The 20,028-nt window shown below is 38.7% G+C and overlaps 1 protein-coding gene across 1 annotated transcript in view; it reads left to right on the top strand.

Moving 5' to 3' along the window:
• The window catches only part of nwd2.S (NACHT and WD repeat domain containing 2 S homeolog), a 94,212-nt gene that overhangs the window by 51,934 nt on the left and 22,250 nt on the right, over nucleotides 1-20,028 (top strand). Inside the window, exon 3 of the mRNA XM_018243086.2 lies at nucleotides 4,279-4,395. Coding sequence (XP_018098575.1) covers nucleotides 4,279-4,395 — 117 coding nt within the window. The remainder of the gene's footprint in view (nucleotides 1-4,278; nucleotides 4,396-20,028) is intronic.

Raw genomic sequence — 20,028 nt, forward strand, 5'->3', positions numbered from 1 at the left:
TGCTTTAATTCTGGGGATATTTTGGGTAAAAATGGAACAGACAGTCCAGATCTCTCCATAAGGGGTAGATTTATCAAGGTTCGAATTTAAATTTTTGCCATGACTGGAATTGTTTGCGCAAAAACTCACAGATTTGAATTATATTTTCAAAAACTTGAATGTCTGGTACATATTTATTAAGCAAAAAAAAAAACTTGAATGTAAAAAAATTGGCATGTAGAAGTCAATGGGACAAAATGTAAGCCATTTTTTAATTCGAGATTTTCGAGTTTAACTTCGCAAATTCGAGTTTTTAAACTAAAATATTTGAAGTATTTTCACGATTGTATTCAATCGAGTTTTTACATTCTGATTTTTTCATTAATATGCAAACATTCGAGTTTTTTTAAATTGTGGATTTATTCAAAGTAGAAAAAAACCTCACAAAAGCCCATAGCAGTACCTGGGACTAGGCCAACTATTCACTGCTTGGGCTCCACTGTATTGGCAAACCCAGTTTAATGTCACACTAATGCTCAAGTGTTCATTTTGAGGTGGACAGGTGGATACTATAAATGTCACCTACTATGGACACAGTACTTTATCCAGTTTGGAGTGCTCACCCTTCTTTTGTACACCCAATATGGGTGTCAGGTGCTTGATCTGGATAACCTTCTCCTAGCCAACAGGTCCTGTATCCAATGTAAAAATGAACCAGCAGCACACTGATTTGAAGTGAAGCAAGTGAATCCCTTGTTTGTTTAGCCCATGTACACAAGGTAGGCGCAAAGTTTCAGACCCCACTGGGCCCTTTATCAAGGCTTGATAAAGGGCCCAGTGGGGTCCGAAACGTTACCCTTACCTCGTATGTGTATGGGCTAAATAAACAAGGGATTCACTTGCTTTACTTCAAATCATTGTGCTGCTGGTTCATTTACACTATGGACGCAGGACATATATAAATAAATACCTTCATTGTTTTACAGTAGCAATCTAGCTTAGGTACCTAAACAAATGTACATGTTTACGAAATGCAACATGCAGATATTTCCATATGTCTAGTGAAGTGCTTCACACTAAACACATGTTAACATAAAGAATATGCAAAAGACCCCCTCATATGTTAGCTTCAATAATCTGTTTCTTTAGTAAAAAAAACAAGTACTTTATTTATAGAAAGATACTATTTTAGGGACTGATCTGCATACATTTTGAAGATGCCTGTTCCATTATTGTTATAAGCAGATGTCAGCTCAAACCGGGTATATATAAATATATTGCTGATCACTCAGCTCTGAAATAACAATGGGACTTTTGAGATACAAAATTTCACCCTTTATCAGCTCTCTGGCTGTGTATAGCTGAAATAAATATATTCAATAACTGAAACGACTTTGCTACAGACTATAATCTTCCATACAGACCAAACTTGCATTGTTTTCTGGTTGACACCGCCACTTGGCTGGTATTTTCCACTTGTAAAGTACTTAATGCCAATAAAGTAGGAGCAAGGAAAAAAAAGCAGTGATGTCACTGAGATGTGGATTGCAGTTGAAGGGACGGTGTGATATCAAAGGGAGGGACTGTGAGGTGGCGAACACTGATTGGTCAATGGTCATGTCAATCTAGGGGAGTCTTGAAACCTGGCAGGGCAGTTTTGACCCAGGCAGCCCTTCTGGAAACATTGCTGTCTGGGTCAAAACCAGACAGGTACAAACCCTAGTTCCAGTGGGATCCAATAGTTATGGCTGATTCAGGGGGCCGCAACAATACACTAGAAGAACTGAAATTCCAATTTCAGAATTTTGGCTCTTGAAGTTACCAGGAGCAGCTTGTGTGTGTGTGTGTGTGTGTATGTGTGTGTGTGTGTGTGTATATATATATATATATATATATATATATATATATATATATATATATATATATATATATTATATATTATATATATATATAGTCAATGGTGGAGTCGGCACTCACGTCACAAAGTTCACGGATGCCTGGGTGCAGTGTCCAAAATCAGATTAAATATTTTACAAAAAAGGTCCGCACTCTCAGGACACGAATGTCAGTCATTTAGCAAAAGATCCAAACTGAAAATGCACAAATGGTCGCAGAAAAGTCACGAAAGCCATTACTTTTTCGGCAAAAACACCAGAAAACCTCAAAAACCACAAATCAAAGAAAGATCTTCCAGTTGTAAAAGAGACATCTGCCATTCATGTCTACGTGATTTCAACAGGTTTTAGCTGGAGTATTTTCGATCTTTTTTCCCTGCCCCTTTGTCTGTTTTTGGCGACAAAAAGTTGTTGGGTGGCTACAGCAGATATTGGTAAGATGGACAGATGGATTGTTAAGTTATAGACAGCTGTACAAAGAATTGTTTTATGTGAAGAAAAACACACCCTAAAGGCAATGGATATGGGCAACTTCAGAGGTTTCCCAGAGGAGCCATTTAGTGATAGGACTGTGCAGGTGGTTCAGAATCACTAAAGTAAAGGGGATTTAAGCCTTGTCAAAAGAAGAGATTTATTGGTTCCAGAGGTTGTTACGGATGATTCTGTCAGTGCCATTAAGCTTTGGCTTCATTGTTTAGTTTACTTTCCACTGGATGAATATTAAGTGTTGAGAGCCATGTTTGCTTGAGCTTGATGGACTTCTTCAGCCTCAGCTGCTATGTTACAATATTATGTATATATTAATGCTTCTGCCTGTGTATTATGGAGATGTTGCACAGCGAAGCACAATTTATCGTTCTATCAATTTGCTTCCATATTTAATGGATGATGATTTATTTATGTACCATGATCCGTACCTTCCATTAAAAGGTGTATTGGATTTTCTTCTTCTCCATCTTCACCGAAACTAACTCGATTAACATAGCTGAGTGATTTGTACAGTGATTTAAGAAATAAATTAAATAAGAGAGAGCAGCAATAATGCCCCTAGGGTGACTATCCACCAGCAGCTCTTCCAAGAGTACACAAGGGAATTCCATTAACAGATTCCAAAAAACAGATTAAAAGAAAGCAGTGATAATGCTTTCTTATGTGAATTATAAAGTTGTCTCTACAGTAATCAGTTTCACTGGCAGATGCAGTAGATTAAAGAGAAGATTGGGTGTCTTCTTGAACAAATGGGGCAGTCCTATGACATTGGGGGGGCTGTTCAGTTTTAAAATCCTGAAACCCTGGCAGGAGGATTTTAACCAGGTTTCTTTTAAAAAAAACCCACAAAAACAGGCTGTCCAGTTCAATACTGGACAGGTAGTAACCCTAGTAACTTCTTTTAGCACATGGGAAAATGCAGTACAGTGTAATGTTTATAGTATAGTACTACGTTAACTGAGGGATTGGTCCAGTTGCTGTTTTGGAGGCCCTGCCTTATTTTTGTTCAACCTATTCACCAGGGGGTTATTTATTAAAGTCCGAATGCCAAAAACTCGAAAACTTTGAGTTTTTTTCACTATAAAATCCAAATTTTTAGTGGAAGTCAGAATCCGAAAATACTCCATCTCCAAGCTGTCTGGGTCCTGCAGAAGTCAATGGTAAAGGTCCCATTTCAATTTTCAAAATATCATGGTCTGCGCTGAGTTTCGGACAAAAATCTGAAAAAATCAGGGGTTTGGGGTGATTTCACGAAAAATGCGAGTGTAATTGATGTTATAAAGTCCTATGGTAGAAATAAGAAAGGGCTGAAGGAAATTGCCCTTGGCTGGGCCCCACCTGGAGGTCCTTTAGTACTCTGGCAGGCAACACTAAACCTGCTTCAAAGGACAACAAAACCTCAAGTCATTAGGTGACAATTTGTTGGGCACCTCCCACTGACTCTTAACCTTGAACCCTCTTGCCTAAAAAAATGGACTGGCCCAGGGTACTTTTCACAAGTTTTCTTTTTCTTCTTTGTGACACCCTAGACTAGTTCATGCTCAAAACTGTACAGCCAAATAAATTCCTATAGTGCACATTTGCAGGACAAGGGCAGCACATGGGATCCCTTGGAAAACCAAAGAAATTGGTGGTGTAGAACACTAATGGAAATGCCCTGCTAGGTAGAGACTAGAGTCACTGAAGGTACCTAACCACTGCAATGAGTTTCTTTGTCACTTAAACCTTGTCAATAAAATTTGCTTAGAAAGTACTATATTCATTTTTATTTTAGTTTTCGTTTTAACCGAAGCTGCGTGAAACATAACGCTAAATCTAAGCACTTCATCATTGTTGGCTAGTTTCATCAAAATCAGTTTTGTGTTTGGGATTCATCTTTAACATGATTATAATTCTGAACAATATTCATTTCTAGGTTATAGATTTATACTGGGGGATACCTTCAGAGGACTGGGATAGCCCCGATCTTCAGAAGACTCGGATGAGACTCTTGGAAGAATGCCTGAAGACATCTGCTGGTCCATGTTTTGTTGTGAGTATAAATGACTTTGACCAGATGTCAACGTTACAGAATGTTACATCCTATAATTACCTGTAGTCATAGTAACCCTCATATGCTTCTACTGTAGGAAGGATGTGTGTGCGATAGGAAAGCATTTTGCAAAATTATACATGTTTCACATGAAATTTCCAGTCGCCACCAAGCTTTTCTTACTGGGAGGGTGACCCCCAGAAGACGTGGTTGCTTACAAAACAAAACACACAGCAAAAGAACAGGGCTATCCGGCACTCCACAGAGGAATCCACAGGGCCAATAGTATAAGTGAAAAAGTTAAATCTTTATTAGTCCTAGTTAAAAGTATAAATACATTGCCATAGGCCCTACGCGTTTCGTACCTGCAAAGGTACTTAATAATCAGCTCATGATTGCAGGTACGAAACGCACAGGGGCCTATGGAGATGTATTTATACTTTTAACTATGACTAACAAAAAGTAGGGATAGAAATAGGGATAGATACTAATTATTTAGTATCATTTAGAGGGATAGGTGTCCATTTATTCAAATTGTTAAACCACGTGCAGTAACCCACAACAAGCGGTCCGTTGTTTCATTTCTTTATTCCTTCTGTTGTTTAATCAAAACAACAGGAGCAAATTATTTTCCCTTTTATCTTCTTCACACATGGTTTTGGTTTGAGTTTCAAATAATCACACTCATCGTATTACCTAGGAAAAGGCTAGAAACTATACATATAGATATACAGTACAGGTATAGGACCTGTTATCCAAAATGCTCGGGACCTGAGGTTTTCTGGATAATGGATCTTTCTGTAATTTGGATCTTCAAACCTTAGGTCTTCTAGAAAATCATGTAAACATTAAATAAAAGCCAATAGACTGGTTCTGCCTGTAATCAGGATTAATTATATCTTCATTTGGATCAAGTACAAGCTACTGTTTTATTCTTACAGAGAAAAAGGAAATAATTTTTTAAAATTTGGATTATTTGGATAAAAGGAAGTCTATGGAAGGCAGTCTTTCCGCAATTTGGAGCTTTCTGGATAACGGATTTCCGGATAACGGATTCCATACCTGTATATACAGTATAGATGGTGGCTCCTTGATCTAATAAATTTACTGGGAATCTTTACAGGTTGTTGAATTTGAGATCAGACTTAAATTCCCTTTAAAAACGTATCATGTTATTCAATGTTCATTCTATATTTACTGTATATGCCGCTGCCAGCTCGTCTCTTACCATGGAAAACCAAAAATAACAGCATATGACTGATATTAATAGGGAAAGACATTTAGATTCGGAGTCGTGACTGACCATATTTCCATATCATTTTGTGGCCATTTTTCTGTCTGATCATTTTCAGATCCTACATACTTTTTTTTTTTTTTACTTTCTGGTTTATTTCGGAAAATACATAAGCTGCTTCCCCTTCCCTAAAATCACATACTGTATGATTTAGAACAGATGGGGTTTCAGCATCTTATATAATCAACTCGTGCAGCAAAACAGAATGTTTGGTTTGAAAGGGTCACTTTGTAAGCGAATGATTATATACAAAAATGAGCCTGGAAATTGCTCATTTATCTTAAATGTGCATTTTTTTCTGGCTGATTTAGCCTGATTGCTACTGTAAGAAAAAGGCTTTGTGTTTTTGATTCTCCTTGGAGCAAAAATTCAAAACAAAACCGAATGAAAGGAAAGATAACAGTTGTTTTTATCACAGTCAACGAAGGTTTATTGTGTCCTTAAGGAGGGAACATAATCTGAATTGTAACATCTACACTTTCTTCCTTGTTTGAAAGGCACTGGGTGGATTGAATAGCCTAATATTCACTGATAATCATTCTAACCCTATCCTAGGATTTTTTTTCCCCTTATGATTGTCCAGGTGTACAGAGAAATTTAAGGGCAGAGATACACGGTCAGATTTGGGGATATTAGTCGCCCGGCGACTGGACGCTCCGGGATGACGTTGAATACCAACACTTCAGGGCAGATTTATCAAGGGTTGAATTGAAAATTAGAATTAATATTCCCATCATGGGCATGTGATATTTTGATTAATAAGTGTACCATCAGATATGCCAGACAAGTTAGTGGAAACCAACACTTCAAGGGTTATTTATTAAAGTCTGAATGCCAAAAACTAGAAAAATGTGAGTTGGTTTTTTTTTTACTATAAAATCCAAATCTGTAGTAGAAAAAATTTTTTTTTCGAGATTTAGGGGCAGATTTACATAGGGTCGAATATCGAGGGTTAATTAACCCTCGATATCCGACTGCCGAATGTAAATCCTTCGACATCGAAGTCGAAGGATTTACCGCAAATAGTTAGATCGAACGAAAAATCATTCGATCGAACGATTATAATCGTTTGATTCGAAGGTCGAAGTAGCAAACTCGATGGTCGAAGTAGCCAAAAAAAAGATTCGAACTTCGAAGTTTTTTTTATTCTATTCCTTCACTCGAGCTAAGTAAATGGGCCCCTTATTATACCATGAGGAAGGAAAAAGTCTTAATTCAAAAATCAGGCATCTCAAACCTACCGAGTTTGTATATGTCAGTGGGAGAGGTCGTTATACTATTTTGAAGTTCCTGTGGTCTGTACTGGAAATAGGCTCTGGCAAAAATCCAAAAATTTCTGTCTTTTTTTGAAAAAAACGACGATTCAAATTTTCACGTTTGTCCCTGATCCGATAAAATCATGATTTTTTAATAGGGATGCACCGAATCCAGGATTTGGTTCGGGATTCAGCCAGGATTCGGCCTTTTTCAGCAGGATTCGGATTCGTCTGAATCCTTCTGCCTGGCGAACCGAATACTAATTTGCATATGCAAATGTTCGGTATTCTGCCGAATCCTTAGCGAAGGATTCAGGGTTTTGGCCGAATCCAAAATTGTGGTTTCAGTGCATCCCTATTTTTTAATAATAAATAAGGTCCTTCATGGTAAAACTGTCTAGAGTAGTGTAGGCCGTGCCTGTTAAACCACAGTGAATTTCCCTTATGTTGGGGGGGGGGGGGTGTTGGAGAATATACTGTACGTAAACCCTGAGTGAAAATAATCCCAACATGTTAAGTATTGTTCCATTTACAACTGGTATTTTCTCTCTTGATTGCTAATCACAGTGAATATATCACATTCTAAAAAAGAAACAAAGTGTTAGACAGTGGGTAGTGTGAATTCTATAATTACTGTTAAAATATATTTTGTCTATATACCCAAGATGGCATAAAAAAAAATAGAGGAACAGGGGTTTTGCTACTGTAACTGCTGCATCGCCATCTAGTGGTCATTGAGTGCGCCACTTACAAAGGACCAGCAGCTTCTGAGTGCAGATGAAGGTGTCTTACATAAAGATAATAGGGGTCATTTACTACAACCCAGGGCACACAGTGCTAGAGGAATCAGAGCATACCCTTAAAGGAACAGTTCAGTGTAAAAATAAAAACTGGGTAAATAGATAGGCTGTGCAAAATAAAAAATGTTTCTAATATAGTTAGTTAGCCAAAAATGTAATGTATAAAGGCTGGAGTGACTGGAGGTGTAACATAATAGCCAGAACACTACTTCCTGCTTTTCAGCTCTCTAACTCTGAGTTAGTCAGTGACTTGAAGGGGGGCCACATGGGACATAACCGTTCAGTGAGTTTGCAATTGATCCTCAGCATTCTGCTCGGATTCCAAAGCAACAGTTATGACTCATGTGCCCCCCTCAAGTCTCTGATTGGTTACTGCCTGGTAACCAATCAGTGGAAAGCAGGGAGTAGTGTTCTGGCTATTATGTTAGACATCCAGTCACTCCAGCCTTTATACATTACATTATTGGCTAACTAACTATATTAGACACATTTTTTATTTTGCACAGCCTATTTATTTACCCAGTTTTTATTTTTATACTGAACAATTCTTTTAAGGGCTCCTTTTAAAAGGGTCCAGCTGCACTCTCCACCTAACACTATTTGTGAAAGCTGGTGCTATGTGCAGAGTATAGAGTCAGTGGTCACAAGTTAGCCCTGTCTTCACTGTCTGCCATAGTAAAGAACAAGTGCTCTCTCCCTAACTTGCATGCAAAAAGCATTTTGTTTGTATGCATTATACAGTGTATACAGTAAATATATATATATATATATATATTTATATATTTAAATAGAACCACAAACAGGACCGCCATCAGAAATCGCAGGGCCCCTATACGACAAAATTTCCTGGGCCCCCTGGGCTGTGCCCACCGCAAGCCCCACCTACAGGTCCGCCCACCCCACAGGTCAGCCCTCCACCACACAGTAAAAAAATATTGGCTCGGGTTCCCACATGTTAATAAAAAATAAAAAGATATTGGTGGTCAGGGCCCCCCCATAAAAAAACATTTGTGGCCAGGGCCCCCCCATTAAAAAATATTGGTGGCTAGGACCCCACATGAGAAAAAAAAATTGGTGGCCTAAATTGGTGGCCTAAATTGGTGGCCAGGGCTCCTTAAACATCCATGCCTTCCCAAAGTCAGCAGCTCTCAGAAAGATGGGGGGCCCAGCTAATCAAGTAAGTGTGGCGTGGTCGGGCCCCCTACAACTCTCCCCCCTGTCCCCCCCTGATGACGGCCCTGACCACAAATGTACACAGTTCTTTACAAAAACAGGCGTATTGTCATTATAAGTGAGACAGTAAGAGTAAGCACTTAAGTGCTAGAAGCATTCTATTTCATTTTATTGAACATTTGAAGTGAGGCCCCTGTTTTGAAGAGCTTAGAATCTATTAAGAAGGGTCAGGCAGAAACAAAATGGAAAACAAATGGGGAGGGCTTAACAGGTTCCAATTGTCTTTGCACTCTGCGCTTTGTCCCTAATGGTTTGCCCCTAACCTTATTGCAACCCCATGTCTAGCTTGATAAAGTGAAGGAAAGTTGAGCAGTAAATAATAATACCAAGTGCTGCAGGTTCTACTGTTCTGCTATTGATCACATGCCATGTCAAAGGGAGTCTACAGCGGACACCTGGCATTACAACAGGTCCTATTCCTGTTATGTCACATTCTTCTGCAAGAATTAGAATGCAGTTGTCCTATTGTAACTGAATCTGTGGCTGTAAGAGTGCTATTCTGCTATTATATTGGCATAACTTAGCTTGGTACAAGCAGTTCTTCAGTTGCAGGTTGCCATTCTTACTGACGTCATTTGTTTTTGCTTGAATTTGAAAGCGCACAGGCTGGATTCAAACCATCATGCTGCCCCTTTACCAAAAAAAAAATCTTTACCAAACTAGACAGAATGGGGTTGTTTTGGGACCTGCACAAATTACCAAATTAGTCAAGAGCCAGCAATCAGTGTATACAGTGTACAGTAGGTTGTCACCTTTTGAAACGGTGGAGACCGGGCAGGGGGCAGGCCGTGACATCAGGGGGCGGGTCGTGATGTAGATGGGAGTGTCTGTGACATCAGGGACGGGGCTGTGACACGACGATTGGCTGATTGCCGTGTCAGTCAAGGGAATCCTGCCTGGTTTTCCATACTTGGAAAACTGGGCAGGAAGTTTTGACCCGGGCAGCCCTTCAAAATACCAGGCTGTCCAGGTCAAAACTGGACAGGTGGCAACTCTAGTGTACAGGCACCTTTAGGGCATGTTTGTACATTTTTGTTATTGCCACTAAATCAAAGTCCCCCAATGTACCACAAACACTCTACTACTCAGGGCCGTCATCAGAAATCATGGGGTCCCGTACAGCTCCTTTCGTGGCTTCAGGTCTTTTTCACTTCGGGGCTTCAGCTACTTTTGGGGCTTCAAGACTTCAACTTCGGGTCTTTTAGTGGCTTTTGGGTCTTCATTATAAATGCAAAAGAATTGACCCGTAAGAATTCTGATTTCCAGCACTATGTCATCTAGGCATCTGGCTGTTATCTTACATTTTTTATTTCCTTATATAACACTGGAATCAAACATGGGTAAAGGACAGACTTGTTCAGTGCTGGGAAAACTGTGCTTAAAACTTTGAACCCCAATTACAGGAACAAAGAACTGGGTGCCAGATAGATACAGAGCAGGTGGGATTCTCATTGGAGGATTTTTCCCATTTTAAAGTAGTCACCGGCTGTGGAGATTTGGGGGAAAGTTTTATTGTGCAGTATTCTGGGATTTGTAGTCCAGCAATAACTGAATAAAGTTTGGTTGAGCAGTGCCATGCAGCAGGGTTTACTACCAAACAGAATCTTGTGTACTTGATCCCAATTAAGATATAATTAATCCTTATTGGAGACAAAACCAATTTATTGGGTTTATTTAATGTTCACATGATTTTTTAAGCAGACTTAAGTTATGGAGACCCAAATTACAGAAAGACCCCCTTATCCGGAAAACCCCAGTTCCTGAGCATTCTGGATAACTGGTCCCATACCTGTCTATTTTTGGGAAGGGGATTAGGAAGAGAATGAACTACTCTATAAGGAAATGGTAGTTTCTGTGCAGTTCTTTTTATGCATGATTGGATCTTAATTCAGTCATTTTCATATGGTCTTTCCTCTTTTATGTGTATTATATTTATATGGTAGAATAAGCAATATCCATTATATATCAGTTTATATAGCGACTCCTTGAGTCCCTGCCAGAGGAGCTTACAATTTAATTTCCCTTTTACAGTCATACAACACAAATACACGATATGCCAATATGTTTTTTGGACTCTAGGAGGTGTAAACACACCATCATAAAATGACATATTATGCATATGGTTCAGACTACTGTATTACCTTTACTGACTTCATACAACTTGATTGGATTCCAGGAATGGCATCTTATAACCCTGTAAGCACAAGTAATTACTATTCATAAATACTAAGAACTACATTTCCATGTCACAGAAGAACACTATGGGGTTTATTTAAGAATGCTGTAGACCCCGGACTCAAGCATTTGGGTTCTAAAACCACGTGAGAGTTTCCTACATTCAGATACCTCGGCTTCCTGAGGTTTTTCAAAAAATTAAAAAGCTCACTGCCTAGAACCTGCCATACTTTTTAGTTTTTGTTGGGATATAAAAATATCAGCAGGAAGCCAAGGTATTTGAATGAAGAGATCATGCAAGAGTTTAGGAACTCTTGAGTGATTTTAGTACCTGAATGCTTGAGCCCAAAGACTTTCTCAAATGAGGCCCTTGTATTCAGACTCTTGCCTGTCCAAAATCTGTTTGCTTAACCAAGGGAACTAATATGAAGTGGGTCCCCCATTTTTCTGCCATAACAACTTTTGATCTTCTGGGAAGGCTTTTCGCTAGATGTTGGAACATTGTTGGTGGGATTTGCTTCCATTCAGCACTAACTGGGCACTGATGTTGGGGTGATCATGTCTGCACTGCAGTTAGTCATCCAGTTCAACCCATTCAAGATGGTACAGTAGAAAGCACGGAATTGTTTTCACTGGAACTAGGGGCCCTAGACCAAACCATGAAAAACAGTATTCCTCCTCCACCAAACTTTACAGTTGGCATTACACATATAGGCAGGTAGCATTCCACTGGTATTCTCTTAATCACAACTATTCTGTCGGGCTGCAAGTGACATTCATCATTAAAAAGTCCAATCGTGGCAACCTCCAGGTTGTTATTGTTACGAAAGAGTCCCAAACCCTGAACTAGTGCCAAGGTCACGGTCTCGGCTCACTCTTCCGCCTATAACAACCTCCTTTCACTTCAGGAGGAGCCCTCCGCTACTCGGGTGTTGCCAGGTCTTAACATGAGAGGACCAGGGAGAGAGTTTTTGGCAGGCAAGGGAACTTCTGGAACAGAGTGTGGTCAAGGGACAGGCAGGGTCGACACCAATCAGGAGAAGCAGTACAAATTCAAGGGATGAGAGAGTAGTCCAGGTCACAGGCCGAGTCAAACACACCAATATCACAGTACAAAACAGGATCTAAGAGAATAGTCAGTACATGGGAAAAGGTCAGGACAAGCAGAGTATTAGACAAGGTCAGGGACAGGCAGCGTCAGGAACAGATCAGAACACTTAGAAATCAAACTCAAGAACTATAAAAATAGGCCTACTTTGGGCAGTGAGTTATTGCCCACGGTCCCTTTAAATTTGAAAATTTTGTGTCAACACGATGACGTCAGACCCAGCACTCACATGAAACCCAGAAGCATCATTTGCAATGTGGTGCCGAAGAAGGAAGAGGGGGCAGGCGTCCCCGCTGTACCTCTGCTAGACCACCAGGTACTCTCCTAGTTATGTACCTAAGAAATCATTCCTGTGGTGATATTGCTTTCACAAACAGGTTGGTACTTGGCAGTGAGAATTCCAATACACCTGCTTCACCGCTCAATGGTCCCAGGGCAAGAATGGGACAAACTGATTTGTTGGATAAGTGCATCCTACATCCGCACCACTGCTTCATGATACTACTGAGTCAGCAATGGGTGTGGCTTATATAGCCAATTCCACTAATTAAAAGGGCTGCCTGGATATTTTTTGGTCATTCTGCATTTGTGCAGGATCTCACTCCCAACTGCAGACTGAATTAAACAATCTTGTTAAAGAGGAACTTCGGCATCCAAACCAAAATTTGATAAAGAGACCCACATAACAAAGAAAACCCTAATATGCCAATCACAGTTACCTGTTTCTTCAAAAAGTTTGAATAAATGCAATTTTCTATGCTAAAATGCAGCTGTTTAACCATTCTTCTCTTTCTGCATCATTTGAAGTCCTGGCAGGGAAGGAGGGACTAAACACTGATGTTACCAATTGTAACAACTTCTCCACAGCTTACAGACATCATGCAGGAACTACATAACCAACAATGTATTGCACTATGATGTTCCTTTCCTTATTGAAATCACGTGTGCTGGGAATTGTGGGGTTTGGAGGATGCAGGCTGAGAACAGATGGCAGTTGATACAAAGTAACAGTAGTCAGCCAGCTCAGCAAAGTAGTCAGATAGATCAGCAGGAGAGCAGGGGGCTCGGCTTAGGGAACTGTCAGAAACCATTAAAAATCATGAAAAGTCTGCATATTTTTTAATTGATGTATATTGCAAAGTTGCTTGAAATTATGTTTACTTTTCAAAAAGCTTACGTTATGTTTTTGTGGAGTTCCCCTTTAACTAGATTTTTTGTGGTTGCTTGATTTAAAGTGGACCTGTCATCCAGACACAAAAATCTGTATAATACAAGTCCTTTTCAAATTAAACATGAAATCCAATTTCTATTTTTTATTAAAGCGTTCATAGCTGTTGTAAGCTCATTTAAAAATCTCAGCTGTCAATCAAATATTGTCTGCCCGTCCTCTATGCCCTGGGCATAGAGGCGGGTCAGACAATTACTTTCACTTTCCATTCAGCACTTTTAAGATGCCACTGCTCTCGACATATTTCCCCGTTCTCTTCACCATTTAATTGTGTAGCCAGTACATGGGGATGGACATCAGGTCCCCCATTCTGGTGCACAAACAAGATTCTGAGATGATACAAGACTTGCCTTAATAACAGTGTCCACAAAATGGCTCCTGCCTGCTTGCTATAATTATGAATTCCCAGACTGAAGGAAACTAAATTCGAATAATTTATATAGTGTAGTTAAAGTTCATTTTGCTTGACTAATGTGATAAAATAGGATTTTGAATAATATTTTTGGGTGACAGGTCCCCTTTAAGTTAGTAATAGGATCAGTTTTACGGTACAGGGAAAAGTGTGTTTGGCCAGACCATCAGAGAAACCCAGCCAGGAAGAGGGAATGTAGAGAACCCATCACAATCATCAGCAACAATTATAACATACAGCCCTTCAGTAGCTGTTGAAATTGTAGTATAAACATCCCTGATTTATGTTATTGCCCCCTCCCTCATATGAGGGCCCCCGATCTTTCTACAATTCCAGGGGCACATCTTTTCCTACTCCAGCCCCCGCTTAAAGAATATATACAGCATTCTAGTTTAAACTCCTGTATTTTGGATGATTCTCATTGTTTGGAAATTTATATAACTTTATTATATAACTGCAGTTATTTAGCCTTTCCCACAGTATGAACTAATTTAACCCAGCAATTATTCCTGATTGTTTATCAATGGGAGGCCTTCACACTGCACCTTAGGAGCCTCGTGCAACTCTAACACTACATGGCCGTCTCTAGTAATTAGGTACTAGCCCTAATGGAAGCCAATTGCTGGATCTGTGAGGTCATTGAAATACCATTCCGTGGATAATTAGTTCCTCTATTTGTTTTCTTTCAGGCATCTAATAAAAGCAAAGAAGGCGGTGTTGTGTGTGATGTTTATATATACTGGTAGAACAGGTTCTCCTGCTTTGCTTTTATTCAAATATATGTATGTATTTTTTTGCTCTAAACAAACAGAAGGTATTTCCATTTCCAACAACAAGATGATTTTCCCTCACTGCAAGCCAGTATGAAACTATATTCATGAGCAGCTCCCAAGCTTAAAAGGACAGTATACCCACGCCTGGTTATAACACACGTGCAATCAATAGGGCTTGTGCTAAACATGCTTTTGGCCTATTATTTAAAAAAAATGGTCATGAACTAAACACAGCAAGCGCGAACATGAAGCTACTTTATGTCTTCGTGTCTATTAATTTGATTAATAGGGGTTAGATATTCCCCTACATAAAACATTCACAACAAAGGGTGCAGGTAGCAAGTTGTATACTGTGAATTTAATTATTATATTCAATTTCCATGTTCGGCTCAGGAAATAAAAAAGACAAAAATATGTTTGGCACAAGCCCTATTTATTGAGCTCATGCTGAACAAGGGGTTATACTGCCTCTTGAAGACACAATGGAGTGCTATGTCTGGGGGACGTTAGGGGTATAAATGTGAGTGTTAATATAGTGTCTTAACTAAAAACACATACAGAGTGGAGTCCAAATAGGAGAGATGATCATGCACCCAACACAAAGTATGGCTATTATGGCAGCAGCTGTAGGTAGGTAGGTAGGTAGGAAACAGCAGGTATAGTAGGACAAGTAGACACATTCTGTATATAATGTTGCCCAACATGTGGGTATTAGGGAGTTGTAGTTCAGTAACTGCTGAAGGGCCATAAGTCACCCCATGTTTTGGCCCAGCATGTTACCACCACTAAATGCAGGTTCTGTGACTGTGCCTCCTTTTTATTTAAGGTCCCTAGAACAGATGAAGCATTGGGCAAAGATTAAAGGATAAGTAAACCTTAAAAATAGGTGAATGTAAAACTGATGAGGGAGCTATTCTAAGCATGTTCGCAATGTACATTCATTATTTATTTTGTTTTTAATCCAATTAATTAAGGCATACATTTACTGTTAATATGAATGAATTTTGCTACAACAGCGCCACCTGCTGTTCAGTTTCTGACCAGTCTGACCACCAAGTAGTCAAGGAAGTTGTCAGGAGAAAGAAAGAGGCTGCAATGATGTTCTTCTGCTTAGGAAATTAATTAGAAACCTTTCTCACATCTTTCCTATGCAGAAGAACATCAGAGTATGTATTAACAGTACATGTATCCCTTAAGACTATGAAGATTTTCATTCATCCAGGTCACGGTATATCAAGTATAGGTAAATCTAAAAACTGGACTTGCTATCTTCAAAGGAGCTACTTCGAATTGTACGATTCGAAGTAGGCCCACTTCGACCCCAAAAAAAATTCGACCACCATTCGGTTGGCCTTTTTAAATTCGAAGTTCGAAGTTTTTTTTAACTTCGACCCTTGATAAATCCGCCCCTAACTGTCACCTACACGTAAATGAAAATCCTTTGCAAATGAAACATGGAACCCAAATTATTTTTTTCATTAAAATATCCATACCTGTTATAAAGTTGTTTAAATATCGGAGCTGTTAATCAAATATTACTTTAACTTTCCAATCAGCAATTCCTACATATCACTGCACTCCTCACATTTTACCTTCCTTCCTCACACTCTATAATTATGTTTGCACTGAGCATGGGCATTAGATCCCCCATTCTGGTGCATACACAATATTTTGAGGGGATACACAATTTGTCTTAATAACTACAGTATGTCCACAAAATGACACCTGTCTGTGATTGTGTAATTCCAAGACTGAAGGAAACAAAATGTAAATAATAAATACAGCGTTAGTAACGTTTATTTTGCTAACACGATAGCAAAGAATTACGAATTATTTCTTAGGGTAACAGGTCCCCTTCAAAAAATTGTGTTTAATTGATTAATGTAAAAAATAATGCTGAAACTGAAGTGAAAAGGGATTTTATTGATCAATCTGAGGGTTAAGGGTCTTGAGGAGGCTCTGTCAGTGCTTCACATACCCACAAACAAGGTAAAACAATATGCAGCTCATATATGAACTCCTGTCAGATAACAGAGGAACCAGTGGCGTAACTAGATATTACTGGGCCCCACAGTAAATTATTTTTCAGGCCCCCAAAATTTCTAGCAGTCGACTTGTTTTACTAATATTTATTGAAACTGTATATGAATTAGGGCCTCGTGGGGCCCCTATACCTCCTGGGCACCCCTGCAGGCGCAGGGTCTGCTTCCTCTATAGTTACGCCCCTGAGAGGAACCAACCTCTCTTGACCGACCTCTCAACCAGGAAAATGCAGTCCATTTACTTCAACAAAATTTAGAGTAATACACAGAATTACAGAGTTGGAGACCCTGATCTTAGGGGTTCTGTGAAGGCTAAGGGTTTTACCAGGAGATGTGACCAAGAGGGGTTTTTGTTTCCATATATTTATATTTCTGTATATTATTTTTATTTCCCTGAATCAGACTTTTTTTTTAATTATAATAATTACTGTAAATCATGACAATATTTTTAAGTGTATAAAAGCATTAAAAAAAAACTCTAAAACAAAACTTCACCTTTATAAAAGCTGCCGAGGCACGTAGTCAAGTCAGTAATTATCAAATTATAAAATCATTATTCACTTCAAGGGTTTAGAGGTTTCGGGGATTTTTTTTCTCTTCTAGGTGCAATAGGAAATAGAGAAAATGTAACACTACAGACAAGGGTGAAAAGCTTGTTAAATCCATGTATGGGGGGGGCATATTTATCAAAATCCACATTTTTCTGATTATTTTATTTAAAAAAAGTCAAAGCGAACTAGAATCCATGATTTGACCTTATTTATTTTAAAAAAGCATGATTTCATCGGATCGGATAGAAACTTGATAAAAATGAACAAAAATCCGAATCATACGATTTTCTTTGGATTTATTCCAAAGGATGGAATTGCACGTTTTTTTCAGACTTTTTCCCAAAAAGTCCACATTTTTTGAATTTTTCCTCAAATACCCATTTTTTGGGCTAATTACAGCGTAGACCACTATAAATTCTGATTTTATTGTTTAAAAAAAATTAAAATTTTTCGAGTTTTTTTGATTCAGACTTTTTCCTTAAAAGAGACCAACTGCTTTATACAGGTATGGGACCTGCTATCCAGAATGATCAGGATCTGGGGTTTTTCAGACAAAGGGTCTTTCTGTAATTTGGATCTCCATACCTTAAAGGGTGAATATAATTAAAAATCGCAAGGAATGTTTAGAGTGGCGTTTTTGCAAATGTTTAATGCAGTTCACAATGTAAAATCATTTGCTGGAGAATATTACACTGCTAAACAAAGGTCAGCGTTGCTCTGGAGTTTCGGTAAATATTTTGTTGAAAAATACACTTTGCAATTGCGGAATTTTGTTACATACACTGGCAATGTTCGCAAAAGTCATTTCGTTGCAAACAATGCGAGGATGTTGCTGGGGTCTGTAATAGGTCAAAAAGTATGCAAACATTGTCACTAATATTCACAATGGCCTTTCGAATGTTTTTGCTGTGACAAAACACAATACATTCCCCCATAAGTCTCCTTAAACGTTCCTCAATGGAAATCCTATTGGCAGTCCCCCCCCCCAAACAAAAATGTCATCCTTCTCCCCTGAGCTCATGGATTTACAGCATTGGGTGGGAACTGTAAGCTCCTACATTATATCCCTCCCTTCCAACATAAAGGGGCAGATTTATCAAAGGTTGAAGTGAATTTTCGAATTAAAAAACTTTGAATTTTTTTTGAAAAGTAATTTTTGTGTACTTCGACCATCGAATAGGCCCAAATTCGACTTCCACTTTGATTCGAATTGAAAAACCTTCGAAAATTCGACCACTCCAAAATCAAAGTATGTCTCTTTAAAAAACTTCAACTTCGACACCTCGCCACTTTAAACCTGGCAAATTGTTGTTTAGCCTATGGGGGACCTCCTAGAACCTATCTGAGGCTTTTGGGCAAGTTTTGAGAAGTCAAAGTTTTTTCTTTTAAAAATCCTTCGAATCGAGTTAAATCGTTCGATCTTATGATTTTACTTTGATTGTACTTTGAGCGAATACGGCCGTTTTTGCTTGGAAAAAATACTTCTACTATCGAAGTACTAAAATTCGATGGTAGAATTTCAAGTTTTTTTACTTTGAAATTCGATCCTTGATAAATATGCCCCAAAGGGTTTGGAAACAAAATGTTTGTTTTATGAATTGGCAGTATTTCCCCATGTTACACCACTTACTAGCTCACTTATTTTAAAGGGATACTGTCTTGGAAAAACATGTTAACAGTTAATAGTGCTGCTCCAGCAGAATTCTGCACTGAAATCCATTTCTGAAAAGAGCAAACAGATTTTTTTTATATTCAATTTTGAAATCTGACATGGGGCTAGACATTTTGTCAATTTCCCAGCTGCCCCAGTCATGTGACTTGTGCCTGCACTTTAGGATGAAACTACTTTCTGGCAGGCTGTTTTTCCTCCTACTTAATGTAACTGTATCAGTCTCAGTGGGACTTGGCTTTTACTATTGAGTGTTGTTCTTAGATCTACCAGGCAGCTGTTATCTTGTGTTAGGGAGCTGCTATCTGGTTACCTTCCCATTGTTCTTTTGTTTGGCTGCTGGGGGGGAAAGGGAGGGGGTGATATCACTCCAACTTGCAGTACAACAGTAAAGAATGATTGAAGTTTATCAGAGCACAAGTCACATGACTTGGGGCAGCTGGGAAATTGACAATATGTCTAGCCTCATGTCAGATTTCAAAATTGAATATAAAAAAATCTGTTTGCTCTTTTGGAAAATGGATAGTGAGCAGCACTATTAACTGATGTGTTTTGAAAAAAATGTTTTTCCCATGACAGTATCCCTTTAAACAATGTTAAACATGAAGATCCTTGACAGTTGCCTGCAAGTCATATGTAATATTAATTAGTTCAAAAGAAAAAGGCGCTTTCCTTTTATTTCGATAAGTCTTAGTACGTGTTGCCTGGATGCGTGACTGTTAAACAAAACAAAACCCAGTGTACTTGGATTCCAGATAAATCATAATTCACATGGGCAATATTTAGCAAAGAGAGAAACTAGAGGAACCAGTTCAAGTGAAATTCCACACTCTCTGTTCATCTGTGTGGGATTTTTAGGAATATATCCATCAAAGATTACCCTGTTTGCCTTAAGTAGGAATTTAGCCGGTGCTGTTATAGGATTTAAAGAATAAATGCCTGAACTTTAAAGATGGAACACTAAACACACTGGGTCACCGTGTTTGCACAAACTTAGAACAATTAGTGATTTTGATCCACGTCTTAAGCCATTTGTTCTCTATACAATTAAAATAAGAGCTCAAATTCCTCAAAGGTAGATCAGCGAAAAAG

Source organism: Xenopus laevis, chromosome 1S, assembly GCF_017654675.1.
Source record: "Xenopus laevis strain J_2021 chromosome 1S, Xenopus_laevis_v10.1, whole genome shotgun sequence".
NCBI classification, from domain to species: Eukaryota; Metazoa; Chordata; class Amphibia; order Anura; family Pipidae; genus Xenopus; species Xenopus laevis.